At 30.9% G+C, this 14,784-nt stretch overlaps 1 protein-coding gene across 1 annotated transcript in view; it reads right to left on the bottom strand.

The window, feature by feature from the left end:
• Positions 1–4,694: 4,694 nt before the first annotated feature.
• The window catches only part of LOC107882214 (nose resistant to fluoxetine protein 6-like), a 16,306-nt gene continuing 6,216 nt past the window's right edge, over positions 4,695–14,784 (bottom strand). The window contains exons 2-9 of the mRNA XM_029491462.1: positions 13,230–13,447; positions 11,049–11,134; positions 10,520–10,713; positions 9,189–9,352; positions 8,845–9,013; positions 6,182–6,375; positions 5,851–5,991; positions 4,695–4,774 (exon numbers count right to left, since the gene is read on the bottom strand). Of these exons, the coding sequence (XP_029347322.1) occupies positions 5,877–5,991; positions 6,182–6,375; positions 8,845–9,013; positions 9,189–9,352; positions 10,520–10,713; positions 11,049–11,134; positions 13,230–13,447 (1,140 nt within the window). The 3' untranslated portion in view covers positions 4,695–4,774; positions 5,851–5,876. The remainder of the gene's footprint in view (positions 4,775–5,850; positions 5,992–6,181; positions 6,376–8,844; positions 9,014–9,188; positions 9,353–10,519; positions 10,714–11,048; positions 11,135–13,229; positions 13,448–14,784) is intronic.

Here is a 14,784-nt window from a genome sequence, read left to right as displayed (position 1 = left end):
ATACCTAATTAGTTATTACCAGTTACTTCATGCCTAAAAAAATAGCATAAATAAGCATGCATTCAAGCACTAAAAATTGTCAAAATATGCATTAAAATATGCACTAAAAAGTTCGAAAATATGCATTTATATGCCCTAACATTTTTAAATTATGCACTCAAAATATGCATTATGTAAAAAAATCATGAGACAATTTTAAAACAATAAGAATTAGGTAATGCATAAATTTAAAAAAATTCAAATTGAACAGATAAACGCATACGACTCATATGAGTAAACTCATCGGCAAGTGTAAGAAAACTATACTGTACCAATGTACAAAATTATAAATGCTGGTTGGTGAGAAGCTGCCACTTTATACGGTGGAAGATGGTAGTGGTAGCGATTACCTACATTGTTTCTGCGATATTTCGTAAAACGCTTAAAATCTAAATAAGTATGTACTAGGACACTATACTAGGACACTAGGTATAGTCACACACTGACTGAATAAAAATAAATCAAAACACTATAATTTTGTAAGCAGTAAAGTAAATAAGAAATAAGAAACTTTTCAAATATTTGTCTAAAAAATAGTTTTATGAAATAATATGCACTAACGACTGTAAAAAATCGACTATACTGTATGCCAAATATGCCTTTACACCCAAAACATGCAAAAATATGCACTATCAAACTTCATATTAATATTACTATTGTTATAAAACGGATTTGTATCTCAGTTAGAATGTTTTCCTGAGTAGCAAAAAAAACATGCAGATGTATGAATTTACGAGCCCTGGTTATTATTTATAGGTACCTCTGGAACCTATTATAAAAAATATGGTGACAACGATAGGTAGACCGTAATTGGTATAGTGTTTGTTAGATCGATTTAAATAGTAGGAATACAATGGCTATCATTTTATGTAGGGTAAATATTATGTATACCTACCTTATATAATAATATGCTTTTGCATTTTTATAGTGTTTGGTAAAAAAAAACAAGCTATAGATTATACAAAAATGTGTTTCATGACCTAATGATTCTATATGGTATGTATGTATATGTATAATGTATATGACATTCTACGTTTTAGAGTACCTATTGGTATATCGTATATGTATGGTAAAAAAGTATAAGTAAGTATTTTAGAATTTGGTAAGTTTTTAAGGCATATTGTCTTAGAATTTTTTTTAATATAGTACTAGATTGCTCTTTTTTATAAAACTTGAAAAATGGTAAGACATAAAATAACTGTCCAGGCAATATATATTTTTCATTCCAATGAAAATCGAGGAAAATTTCCAAAAATTGAATAGGTAATCTGTTTTAAATGTAAAAATAATATTTTAAAAAGCACCGAATCGTACTGATATATCTTAAAACGAGGCATTTGGTATTAATTACATCTGTTGCATATATTTCTATCGGTTAGATTAATTTTCTATTATTGCAAACATAATATCAAACTCTTCGAAATGGATTACATAATTAATATATATAAAGACGTTGTTTCATAAAGAAGCAAATTTATTTTAAAACTTCGAAACTACAAAATAAATTAGAACGTGGTATGTACCTACAAATAGTATTGAGATGTGGACATGTTTTTAATTTTTATAAAAAATAACGGTTTTAATATTATGAACAATAGTTTAAAATTTTTACAATTTATACCTAAAATTATTTTTACCTCAATTGTATTATTGTATTCAGAACTCAGCGTATATATTATATAAAATGTTCTATGTATTCGCGGTCTAAAATTAATAAATTAATACCGCAATACATTAATTAATACAAAACAATTTTTATTAAGAAGATTGGGACCCATGGCTATTTAAACAGAGCTAATAAACAATAATAATTGTAAAAAAAAAAACGTAATCACAAACAATTGTAATATAATTACAATACGGAAACCTTATTTAAAAAACTTAAAATATTACCTATAAATAAATTATCAACAATAAAAATACATGCAAGTAAAAAAGACTATGAAATATTCAATGTATATAATACAAGATATGAATGTAATAATAATCTCAAATTACTTAAATGTAATACTACTTTAATGAAAATGTTTTACATAAATAGAGGAATTGAATTATTTAATAGATTACCGAATAATATTAAGACTATTAATAATAATAAACTATTTAAATATAAAATAAATAAACAATACATGCAAATTCACGACGAGACTGAATTATAATTATAATTAATATATGTAATAAGTGGATAAACGCATAAATTCACAAATGTATGTTAAAAATTATATTATCTCATAGAAATAGATATTAATGTAAACTAGTAATAAGAAAAATTATTAATTAATTATAGACTCCCTAATCTCACCACAAGCATCGCTTATAGAGATTAGGTATCAACACAAATTGTATCATATCGAAAATTGTTGTAATTTTATTACTGTTGTTGTTGTTGATTAAATAAATATAAATAAATAAATAAATAATATAATTAATGATATATAGCATGAATAAAATCCTAAATTTGTTAGGTTTTCAAATTACGTATTTTGAAAGTATTTTAAGAATTTTTACTCGAAAAAGTGCCAATAAAGTTACAAAAATATATTTATAATACGAATAATAAACGATAAGGAACGTTTTAATTATATTTCGTTATTTTCTAAAACGTGACCATCTTATTAAAATATTTTATTAAATAAGATCTTGATTTAAATTAAGTCCTAGGCTATAAGTAGGTACGTAATACAATAATATTTACGATAATATCCATCGACTAAAATTCGTTCAACATTCATGGTTAAAATTAATAAATAATACACATTATTGACTATTGTATATTTTACAAGTCCCAATGTCCCGTCATTAAACGGTTAACAATGCGTATTAATTATTTTTCAATAACATAGTTTAAAACCATCTCAGTAACATTAAGCTATATTATGGTTGTAACCATTCATTTTTAAACTTTAAGAGGTGATGAGTCATTCGCGCCCCCTCCTCTCAGCTGTATTTCTAAACAATTGCGTACAGTTAAAAACAAAATTACAAAAAAAAAAATCATATTATAATATTATTGAAATTTTCTGAAAATTATGATTTCTCTCTCCCCTCAAACCATTTCACCGGAGCCACCCGTGGTGATGATAACTGAATTGAAACCTTACTGTTGATTACTTACCCATACTTCTCTAGTGGGAGAAATTGACGAGGATTGTCTATTTTCCATTATCATCATTACCTGGATATTCACCAGATATACTACGTAGGACAATCTACCCAATGGCGTCACAAGTCTGTTATTGAACACTTTTTCAATTGGACCTGCAAGACAACAACAATACCATTTGGTGTTTAGTATCTAGGTATAATGTATATAGATTAAAAAAAAAACCTACGTGTGAACATTATGATTTAGGGCCGTTCTTATAATGTCTGGTAAAGTGTCGGTTAACGCTAACCGGATGATAACAGATTTTATTACCGGCAGAATTCCGCCGGTTAAGTGTCGGTTAACTTTAATCGGAGGTCGTAAGAACCAGCCTGACTGTAATCGGCATTTCTGAAAGCCGTATTATCACTTTATTTGTATTACCTACTCATTTTATCATTTATAATAATATTATGTATTCATCGTTTATTTACTGTGATTTCTAGTGTTATCAAATATCATACCCCGTGAAAGCAGAAGAAACAAATCCTGCTAAAGATTGTCGAAAAACGCGAAGGTACAAAATATAAATCAATGTTATCCTTGATGATGAAAACAACTCTTATAGCTCGGTTGACATCTATAAAACCGTCATAGGTGACAAGAAAGACACTGTTGAATTCCGAATATTCAGAGGAACCACGGACTAGTTATTCATTATAATGGAAAAACGTGACAAAATAGTCAACTCGGAAATAGTGGACTTATCTCTAATTCCATTATTTCGTTAGCAGGTTTTTCTCTTCCAGAATTGGGTAACTCTTGACAGGTTAAGAACGGGTTAGGTTAGGACGAAACTTATGAACAGATCCAGAACTTATGCATTTGAATGATAACCCAGCACGTGACTGCGGTGAGAGTCAGCAAACAATCGAACACAATATTATCATAGACTGCCCGATAAAGAAATTCCAAGGAAGCGTGAGAGAACCAATACCTAACAGAGAGAGCCGAAGATTGGATAACCAAATTAGACACTAATTTGTAGTGATTTATTCCATTATGTTGACTAAGTATATACATTTGTATGACTTGTTATACTTCAAGACAACGTTCGGAGCTTTTTTTTTAAAGTTTGTTACTTTTTACAATATTATAATATTTACAAATTTCAGTTTTCACAACATTTTTGTTCAACCATACACCAAATAACCTTTATATTGTCACAAGCCCCATTAATTTTTATTCCTGGTGTATATAGATATCGTGTGTTTAATTTTTGTAACAGTTAATAGCCATACGGCCATACAATGTTAAATCAATAAGTAAATAAATATCACAATCGAAACACGTCGACGTTCGCGCATCATATAATAATTATACCAACCACTTGATATTGAACGCACCGAGAAACTGTGTCAACATTTTAAAGTAATATGCGAATACCGAAGTACACCTACCATAACCTGATGTAAAGTAACAAATCGTGATCCAAAATAGCATAACCGTCCACGTGCAATGTTTAAGAATGGCATACGTAGCCTGTTCGATGACATTGTAAGGTCTGTGTCTCTCGTAAAAAACCGAACCGTAGTTTTGGACCAGACTGCACACGGTGGTTATGATAAATGTCCAAACGTAAACGACGCACTAAAACAATAACGTAATTCGATATAAATTATTATATTATTGTCCAAACGTGCTTTACAGCGTGTGCACTGTTGCGCAAAACGACTGTGTGATCAATCGATGATTAGAGTTGAATATGATATTATAATTATAATCTTCGATTTGAAATTCATACATTTCAACGATTAGGTATTTATTGATTTGATCCACAACTATAATATTATATTATGTAATAATAATTGTATCAAATTTAATTTTTAAATACTCTGTAATTTTAATCCAAAATTAAAATTATATCTCAAAAAGATAAAAAAAAATACTATGATATTCTGTGAAGTGAGATAAGAATAATGGGTTTTTATTTTTTTGATGAGGAAAAGGTACAAAAAAATGTATAAAAGTTTAATTTTCTAACATGGAAACCTTAGCATGGGTAACGAACCTACGGGACGCGTGTTAAACGTTAATAAGAAGTTTAAAAATAATATTAAAAAAAAATAATATTTAATATATCTAAATAATACACGTAGTTACTAATAATTACAAAATGTTAAAAGTTTGTAACTCGATTCCAGACATAATAATTAAGTATTAATTGTACTGAAAAACCGCTTTCATTCCATACTTTCAATGTTTGTGCAAATATTATACAGTATACCTATAATACATATCTATTGTAATTAATTATGTTATTAATAGATGGACTTATATTTCAATATATAAAATTAAAAATTGATACGCACCTGATATTAAAGATTATCGGTATAGTGAAAAAACAAAATTATAATTAAAAAAATAACGACGTAGGTGCTGCATAAGACAGTTTATAAGATTTATAATATTATTATTATAATATATTTCCGGGGATAATATAAAAATGTTTTTAAATAGAGAGTACTCATAACTACACCCTTCTCTCTATTAGCCCAAAAACAATGTTTCTAGATAATATGAACATATTATAATATAACTGGCACGTGAAGTTTTTTAAAACTTTGGTTACAATATATTGACACGTTGCCCGAAAAAGATTTGCCACCCTCGCTTTACATATAAGGTGATCGGTAACTTTCTTCTCTACGACCATAAAATATTACTTTGGATGGTTTGATTTCCTTTTTCTTCAATTCTTCGACCATAATGCCCGCCAACAGACCAGCGTAAACGGAATGCCTCTCATATAGAATGGCCTGTAAAAATTCTGGAACTCATAGGAGGTGCTTGGATTCTCGAGAAATCTATAGAATATCAATACGGTAATATTATTTACTGAAGACGTATTTCCACTTTTGATTCGCTTTGGTGTTTGTATAATCTACATCGAACCGAAGGATTTCCATACATATATGTACAATAATAATATTCGTCGAAATAGCTGCACTTGTCTATATGCACGTTTTTAAATAATATTATATTTCTATTACTCACGGTATCATCACTCTGATTATGCCATACGATCGAGTGACGTAAGTCGAAATAAACGGTATGACTAACGATATGCACAGACATACTACTATGCCACCCACACCGATTTTCCGATACTTTACACATAAGTTGATGAGTATGGTACCGATGACGATGAACTGCAGCAAACAAGAAATGTACCACCCGACTATGAGACACTTAAAAACAACAAGAAAATGATAATAATTTCACTTGTTGAGTCTCGTCTGACAGTACTGCTGCCATTGCTGCAGATGAAATGTATCTTAAAAAATGCAATGACAATATAATAATAATTATAGTACCTATAAATACTGTTCTTTATGTAATTTTGTAATGATTATACGTCAACTATACAGTACGTATAATATATCAAATGTTACAATTATTGGCCTCACGTCACCATATTGGTAATTCATACTTTTAAATGTTCACTAAATGATAACTGTATTTACACAATATGCTTTCATATTATAAAAATACCTCTTTCGATGCCTAGAAATTATTGTTTATATAAGCGGTTTAAGCGGTCTGACCAGGTTCGACATATTTCAACATCAATTCGGAAGCTATTTTATATTTTGAAGACATTAAAATATTATACACTAAGCTCGTAAAATTTAATAAACGGTATAACCGCTACTTTTCTTTTACACAATCTATAATTTTGTTATGGTATAGCAGTCTGGGACGGAACGAATGATATACATCTGACTAACTTGGAGGTTACAATACGCATATTAATTAAAATAATACTTAAGAACCTCGCTATTTCTTACCAAGAAACAATTTATATGAAGAGTTTAATTTTATTCAAAAGTAAAATATGTTAATTTATCTATCCCACAACATGAATATAATACACGTTTGAAAATTAGTCTTAGCTACTTAAATGTTTTACAATTTAACAAACAATTTGGAAAAATGAATACAATACATGTAAGTATATTGACTTTGTAGAAAATTAAATATTGATATAAACAAATTTGAAAATAAGGACATTATGTTAGTAGATTATAACAAAAGTTTAAATTTTGATAATATTTAGTATCGTGTAATGTATAATATTGTATACTTATAATATTAACAGCAATATCAATATAATATTATATTATTACCTTTATAATTTTTCATACTTCAGAAAGCGTTGTTAAACATAATATTATATTATAACCTCTGTATAAAACTCACCTACCTACTTCAAAAACAAGCTATGCTTATTGGAGGGGTGTCAAGTATTATTTTTATTATGTGCATAATTTTATGATGAAATAAATTAAATTCAATTTGAGACCTCTCGTACATTACTTTGATATAGTATTTACACAGATTTAAATTTATTCTAATAAAATGTTGTTAAAATTTGCTTTATCAAACCAATTTAAAATCCTTCCGCTGACATTCTCTTAACAAAATATTTAGTTTGTTTAGTGGTGTAAGACAATAATAATTTGAAGCGCTCCGTGGCTGCACGGTTCGTAAATAATTCAGAGACAGTACCAACATATTTTAATAGAGACTGAGCTAACAAGCAAGATTTTATTTAAACCACACCAGATCAAAATTTGTTCTGGTGTGGTTAATATTTAATATTCTAAGATTTAGAATGGATCTGAATGGAAAAAAAAGTTGGGAAAGAATGGGATAATGCAATAATTGTATATAACTACATGTACATTACGGGTCACTGGTCAGCGACAAATTTTGGACCATTATGCAAAATTGCAAACTATTAAGACATAAAAACCAATATTATATTATAATACCTATATATTTTTAAGAATGTATGTACTAATTAAGTATAGAAGTATTAATTGTATCTTTGGGAAAAAAATTATATTTTACATACCTTCCTATTTTATTTAAAATGAAATACCTACTATTAATGTAGATAATATAAAATTATAGAATATATAATATTAAACAGTAAGTTAATAGTATAAAAGATATTTTATGAGATAATAAACATTTGTTTAATAATGTCAGTTCAAAAACACAAACAAATCTATATTATATTCCATCAAGACGAGGTCTTCACTCTTCTTCCTTCGTTGGTTTTGTCCACTACACTAAATACACGTTCACCGGTGACGGAACTATAGCTCTCATTTTTTTATTTTTTTATTTGGTGAGCAAAATTTAAAAACGATCAATTATTTACAACATCAGTGCTACAAATATTAGTATTATAGTAGGTACTATAAATTACTATAGTAGATACTGTTATTTAATAGAAAGGTTTACTTTAATAACTTCACTAAAATGAAACCCAAAACGTTACTATGCGATGTTTGGGAGTAAGGGAGGGGGATAACTTAATGCGGGAAGGGCCAACACGATTTTAGCTAACCTTGAAATAATTTGAAATCTGGTTTATCCTGTTTTCCTAGAGTATTCAATGGACCATGGTCGAGGACTGCGATACAACTATTTTGCACCAATGGGGCTAATATTGCATTGATCTATGGTGAACAGAAGAAAACCGATTGGACTGATATATTATTATGTTAATTTATCGGAGGACAGCCAATATCAGACTATGGTCCGGACTTGCACAAATACGGACCTGAGCATGCGCAGAGCTCTATGATATCATTATATTATTTCTAATAATATTGTAATACCCTATAGGTATAAGTACTGCTTACCTGGTCGTCGACTTCTATGAAGTTACTGATCGCCAACACATTTGCCCACCAGTAGTTTTTACATTTCTGCGCCTCGGGCCACATTCTGGACGCCCAGAAGGGGCCATTGTACATGTACGGTATGAAATACGCCGTCAATAGCATCGTCGCTCCATATGCCGGCATAGTCCTGCGAAATCATGCAAGGCATAAACCTTCTACGTCACGAAGATCGCTGAACGCAGTCTTATAGAACGACACGACAATTTACGTATTCTACATTTTATTATGCTTAATTTATTAGGTATTATTATTATTATTATTATTACTATAATGTTTAGTAATAAATATTATTTGTTTTTTACCTCAGATACTTGTAAAATATTATCATCGGTATCTGGATCCAACCTGCTCCTCGTTTGATTAGCTGTGGCTTGACCATGACGTACATGAGAAAACCAGTTATGTAGAAAAAAGGGTCTACTACATTCATGCTCGTCAGTAAAATGTCTGGTCCTATCCTGTAAATCTATGCCGCGACACGGCACGAATTGATTTGATTTTTAAATCTGAATAACATTTCAGGTATATAATATATTGTTATTATTTATTAATTATTATTAATAAGTAGGCTCTACGTCATATTTTGTATAATATTGTATTATTTCAACCACAAAATATTTTTCGTGACTTTTGGGGCGTTGTACAGATCAAGTTTAATAATAAAGCGAAATATAGTACATATACCTACGGCGAGTATCTCCTAAATAATATTGACATTAATTCGATTAAAAAATTACTCTTAAGGGTATCGCATGTCACGTATTTTTCGTACGTTTTGACCAATAAGCGGATGGTAAATTAAACATACTTTCGAATGTCCGATTTTAATTTTTAATATATGTATTATGTATACATTTTTTGGAAAAATAACTATAGGCTTCCTAGGAAGTCGATTTTCAATTTTAAATTTTAAAGGACCATACAATTTGGATATTTTTTTAAAAAATCTTATGACATAATCGCATTAAATTTGAATTTATTTTGAGCTTTTCGGGTTTTATATCAAAAAAGTGGTTCCTACAAAGCATAGTCTAGGAGCTTACGAATTCAACCCTTTTTTCGAAATTACAATAAAACTTCAGGAAGTATGTTTAATTTACTACCGCTTTTGGTTACTAGTTTTTATAGGTGATATGCACAGAAGAATATATTTCGTTTTTCTCGATTTATGGATATGTGCGTGTAAGTGCTAGAGTGGCATAAAGCGGATTCCGAACGTATCTACGCACACTAATGATCATTTACTTCGCACACAACCACACTGCGTAACGAGTATAAGACATCGAATTGCCTATACGCGACCCCTTATTAAATCACCGCCTTCAATCCCCTTAAGAGGATGTCAGCGCACTGTTCTTTCTCTATGACTCTATATGCGGTCCATCCACGCGCAACATAGACAAAACGTATTTCCACAAAATATTTTTAGAACTACTCTAAGATCACACAAAAGTCACAAAAAAAGTATTTTACGCAAATACGTTTGATCTATGTATAGTTGTTCATGGGTCTGACGGAGAAAACTTATATTAATCTGAAATCCTTTTAAAATGCTTCACACTCGATGGTGTTACCTACCACCTACACCTATATAAGACTATCACGCGTTCTGGAACACAACACTGCAAATTACCATTTCATTGTTCATCGTGTACAATATGGGACTCGTTGAATGGAATATGAATTTATGACCGAATAATATCATCACCATCGTCACTGCTTTGAAACCATTAAAAACATTCAGCTCGTTGTTTTTGTCGTGTTTGATTAAGTTTCTGCCGTTATGAATAACCGAAAACCAATACATGTACTTTGGTAAGATATCATCTGAAAAGGGACGAAAACGCACTAAAATATTTAAATATCGATTAAAACTTTAAAAACAAGGCCGGGCCCGGGCGTAAACGAATCAAAAAGTTCAATATTTAGAATAATATTAACTTAGCGTTTTGCATTTAATTTGTACTAACTTAACCTTAAGAAAACTTCTTATTGAATACATCAGACAAGTACATGCAAGTACATGTAATGTGTGCGATGTACAAACAAAACTGTTTCGTTTCATATAAATATTTAAAAAAAAAAAACCGTAAATACGATTTAATGTATTATATTATATTATATACCATTATCAAAATAATATCAGATTTATTATTACTCACTTGTATTTTCTTTCGTTATAGTCATTACTATAATGTGGATTAATGTAGACATGCAACAGATTACCAGCAATAAGTACATTATGGAACTGAAAAAACATTTTGGTGAGGTTTATAATAAACTATAATATCTAAGTATTGGCAATTTAATAAAATCATGACACACTCGTTCTAGGAACCTAGTATATACTTATAATAATAATATTATAAAATAAATAAATGACTTAAATATTTATTATTTTTAATTATAGCATCAAAAGTCAAATTTTCATATCTTTGTTTAAAGAAACCATAATTGTATTTGAATTCCATTGTTCCATATCTTTTGTGGTATTCGCATGCTTGAGAAAACAGTGATTATAATTTAAGATGTAGAGAATATTATATTCAGAGGATGTCATCGCGAGCATTCTTAACGAGATACGTAGGTAAAGGAAAATACTACAGTCTTAAAATTAAAATTAATATAAATTATATTATTTCAAGATATGTATGTGTGATTCAGTATTATTGTTGGTTATTGCGTAATTAGTAGTTATGAATTTAGGTAAAAACATAATACCTATTATGCTCAAATATCAGTCCAAAATTATTTTAAATCGAGTATGCCTATTACCCTTTAAGGGTGGACGTGCATGTTTTTAGTTTTAACAACTGGAACAGTAGATATGTACCTAAGATAAAAGTATTGTATCGATTCTTTGAAAATAAAACTGACTCACATTTTTAAATAAAAATGGATATTTTGCTAAAAGGATAATAATATGTCGATAGCTAGATATTATAATTCTCCCCGTCTTAAAATGTCATAATAGGCAATTTTATATAATATACTATTCGTATTGACTTTCTTTTTAAACGATTTTTCAAAGCTCTTGGTGATGCAATAATGGGCGTACAAAAATTCAAGCACTGACATCCTATTAATAATCGTATATTATTTAATAACGATAACGGGTGATCATTTGATGCTATAGTGTCCTCTATACCAGTGTTTCTCAACCTGGGGATCACGATAACTTATTATTTTGGGCCGCGTATGAATTAAAATTGTATGTATTACATATATTTGTAAATATTTGGTATAAGTTTTTTTAATTAAAAATAATCATAATTATATATGTATTTTATGTAATTTTAGTATTAATTATTAATAATAATCTTTATTCTATGCGAGTATTTAAAAAAAATTGAAACTTAAATAGGGGGTCGCCACAGTAAAAAGGTTGAAAAGCACTGCTCTATACTCTACATGGTAAATGTACATAAATAAATACGATACAAATCCGCCACCCGGGCATAGCAGATAGGTCGGGTGCCCACTTAAACACCAAAACAAAGTACAAACACTCACGTGTTCAAAACCTATAGTACCCTACCCCATAGTTCCATAGGCTAATGACCTCAATTGTCGAAGCCTCAAGCCCCCCCCCCCCCCAAAAAAAAAAAAATACGATAGACATTTTAAATCGTTCGCAATTTTTCACGTTACTATCATGTGTTACGATATTACTGTCCATATACGATGGCTATATGACATAAGCGCCAAAGATGCAAACATGACATATCATTTGTGCCAAAATAAATATTTTTTATAAGTAGTTTTTTCAAAATTGATATATGTTATAAAAATGATATTATATTAATATTATTTTTTATAAATAGCTATTTGAAAATTGCTGTCTTATAAAAATTATGTTATATTATAAAATTAATAAATCATAAATTATGATATACATTTTTTTTTGGTACATCTCAATGACACATTACCACTGGCCATTTCCCGTAAAATCTATATTTTTGCTCTTCAAACAAAATACACATAACACATTATTCGTAACAGGTTTTGTAAAATTTTTTTTAACGAATGCTTACGAAATAGTTACTGACAATATGTTATAACACAAATCTGCTCACAAAACTGCTTACACGCGACTGTCTACATGTGACAACAATCCATCGTAATCAGATTACCTATACACTTGTCGATTAATACTAAACGTTTGGTGTTTTTGAACGATATAGTTCTAAATTTAATATCTGTTATTTAATATCTATTAACCGTGGCACACGGGTACCTAGGATCTTGGCGCTTATGTACGATACGATTTTGTACGATACGACTTTTATTTTTCTTATCTCATTTTGGCGCTTATGTCTTCCGCCGATATACGATATACACACCTGGTGACATAATATCCGGTATCATACGGGTACATATTCTTGTCCGTGGTACACAACATGGGGTCGACTTTGACTTGGGGTTGTACACGGTGAGGTGAAAATACGATGTCCAGCTCTTTCTGTAACGACGTTTCGAGATTCGCGGCGGTACAAGAATCCGGTATGCATATGCCTATTTTCACTTCGTTTCTCCGGTATCGGTCTTCGTAGTCGATCAACTGTAATATTATATATCTTATGCAAAACGTATTTCGGTCAACGATATTCGCCGTAATTTATAGCGACGAATGGGATGAATAACCGTCCCCCATGAGCGGCTCGAGCTTATTATATTAAATCTTATTTAATTGTTATAAAATTTGATTAATTTTAATCATCATCCCCCCCCCCTGACTGATTTATGGATCTGCCAGCTATATAATATCGAGCGACCCTAAAAAGAAGACATTTTCGTAGTTATTTAAAAAACGATATCACACTGGGCAGTCAGCCAACTAATATTGTTTGTGCACAATACGACGAGCTTCGGAATACAGTCGGTCGGCACTGTCGTGAGCCGACGGTCACTTTATGAAACGCCGCACCAAGCACGTTTAACGTCGGGAGGCGCGTACGATTGCATCGGCCGGATCTATGCGTCGTGCGAGGCTCGGGTCAGACCGGTTCGGCGACGAGGGGGGGATACCAGTTGCCATAATATCGTACATGTTACAATGATCGCTCGAAACGAATCTTTTTGATGACCCGCGAGTTCGGCGAAAATTAGTGAATGAGCTGCCGCGCCGGTGCCGTGTTCTGTGACCGACTCGGCTGGCGCGGGACCGTCACAGAACACGGGACCGGCCGCATCGCATACGAGTGCAAACCATAGATATATACAACAAACTAGATGGCCGTCTCCTTCTTGTCATGGAAGTCGGCCGCCACCGAAAAACAAAGATGGGTATCTAGTTGTTGTATATATCTATGGTGCAAACCGCTGGGTGCCAATTCTTGAAAGTAGTAGAACGATATTCGTATATTATACGATGACAATCGCTCACGCTGTAAATGCGCCCGACCCGATGGCCCTCGCCGTCGCACTGATTTGAGGAGAATCATTTAGGCGATTTCTAATCTCGTCGTCGCCACCCGACATCTATGCGTTGGTCGTAAATGATTATTTATAGTGTGTGTGTGTGTGTGTGCGTGTGGCGTCCATTCTGGTCAATTGTAGCTGTACGGAGGGCTCTCGCACGCACTCGCACGCGCGTGTCAGTGTGTAATATTGTGCACATGGAAAAACGTTTATTTTTCACTCAGACACACGATTCTAATTCCAACAGTAGTACAGTACGTCGCAACGATTGACTCGATTTGCATTCTGACGAAATATCCTTTTTTTCACAACATCTACGAGGCATCGGTCGAGGTACATTTTTAAAATCGTATTTAGTTAATCAAATATTTAAGTTGGAAATTCTGAATTTTTTTGAATTTTTTACAATTTCTATTGCATTTTAAATTACAAAAATTAAAAACGCGGCTCCACCGTTCCCTTGTATATATTACGGAC

This window comes from Acyrthosiphon pisum, chromosome A3 (assembly GCF_005508785.2).
Source record: "Acyrthosiphon pisum isolate AL4f chromosome A3, pea_aphid_22Mar2018_4r6ur, whole genome shotgun sequence".
Classification (NCBI taxonomy): domain Eukaryota; kingdom Metazoa; phylum Arthropoda; class Insecta; order Hemiptera; family Aphididae; genus Acyrthosiphon; species Acyrthosiphon pisum.
Note: the sequence above shows the minus strand (reverse complement) of the source record. Positions and strands in the feature narration are given on the sequence as shown.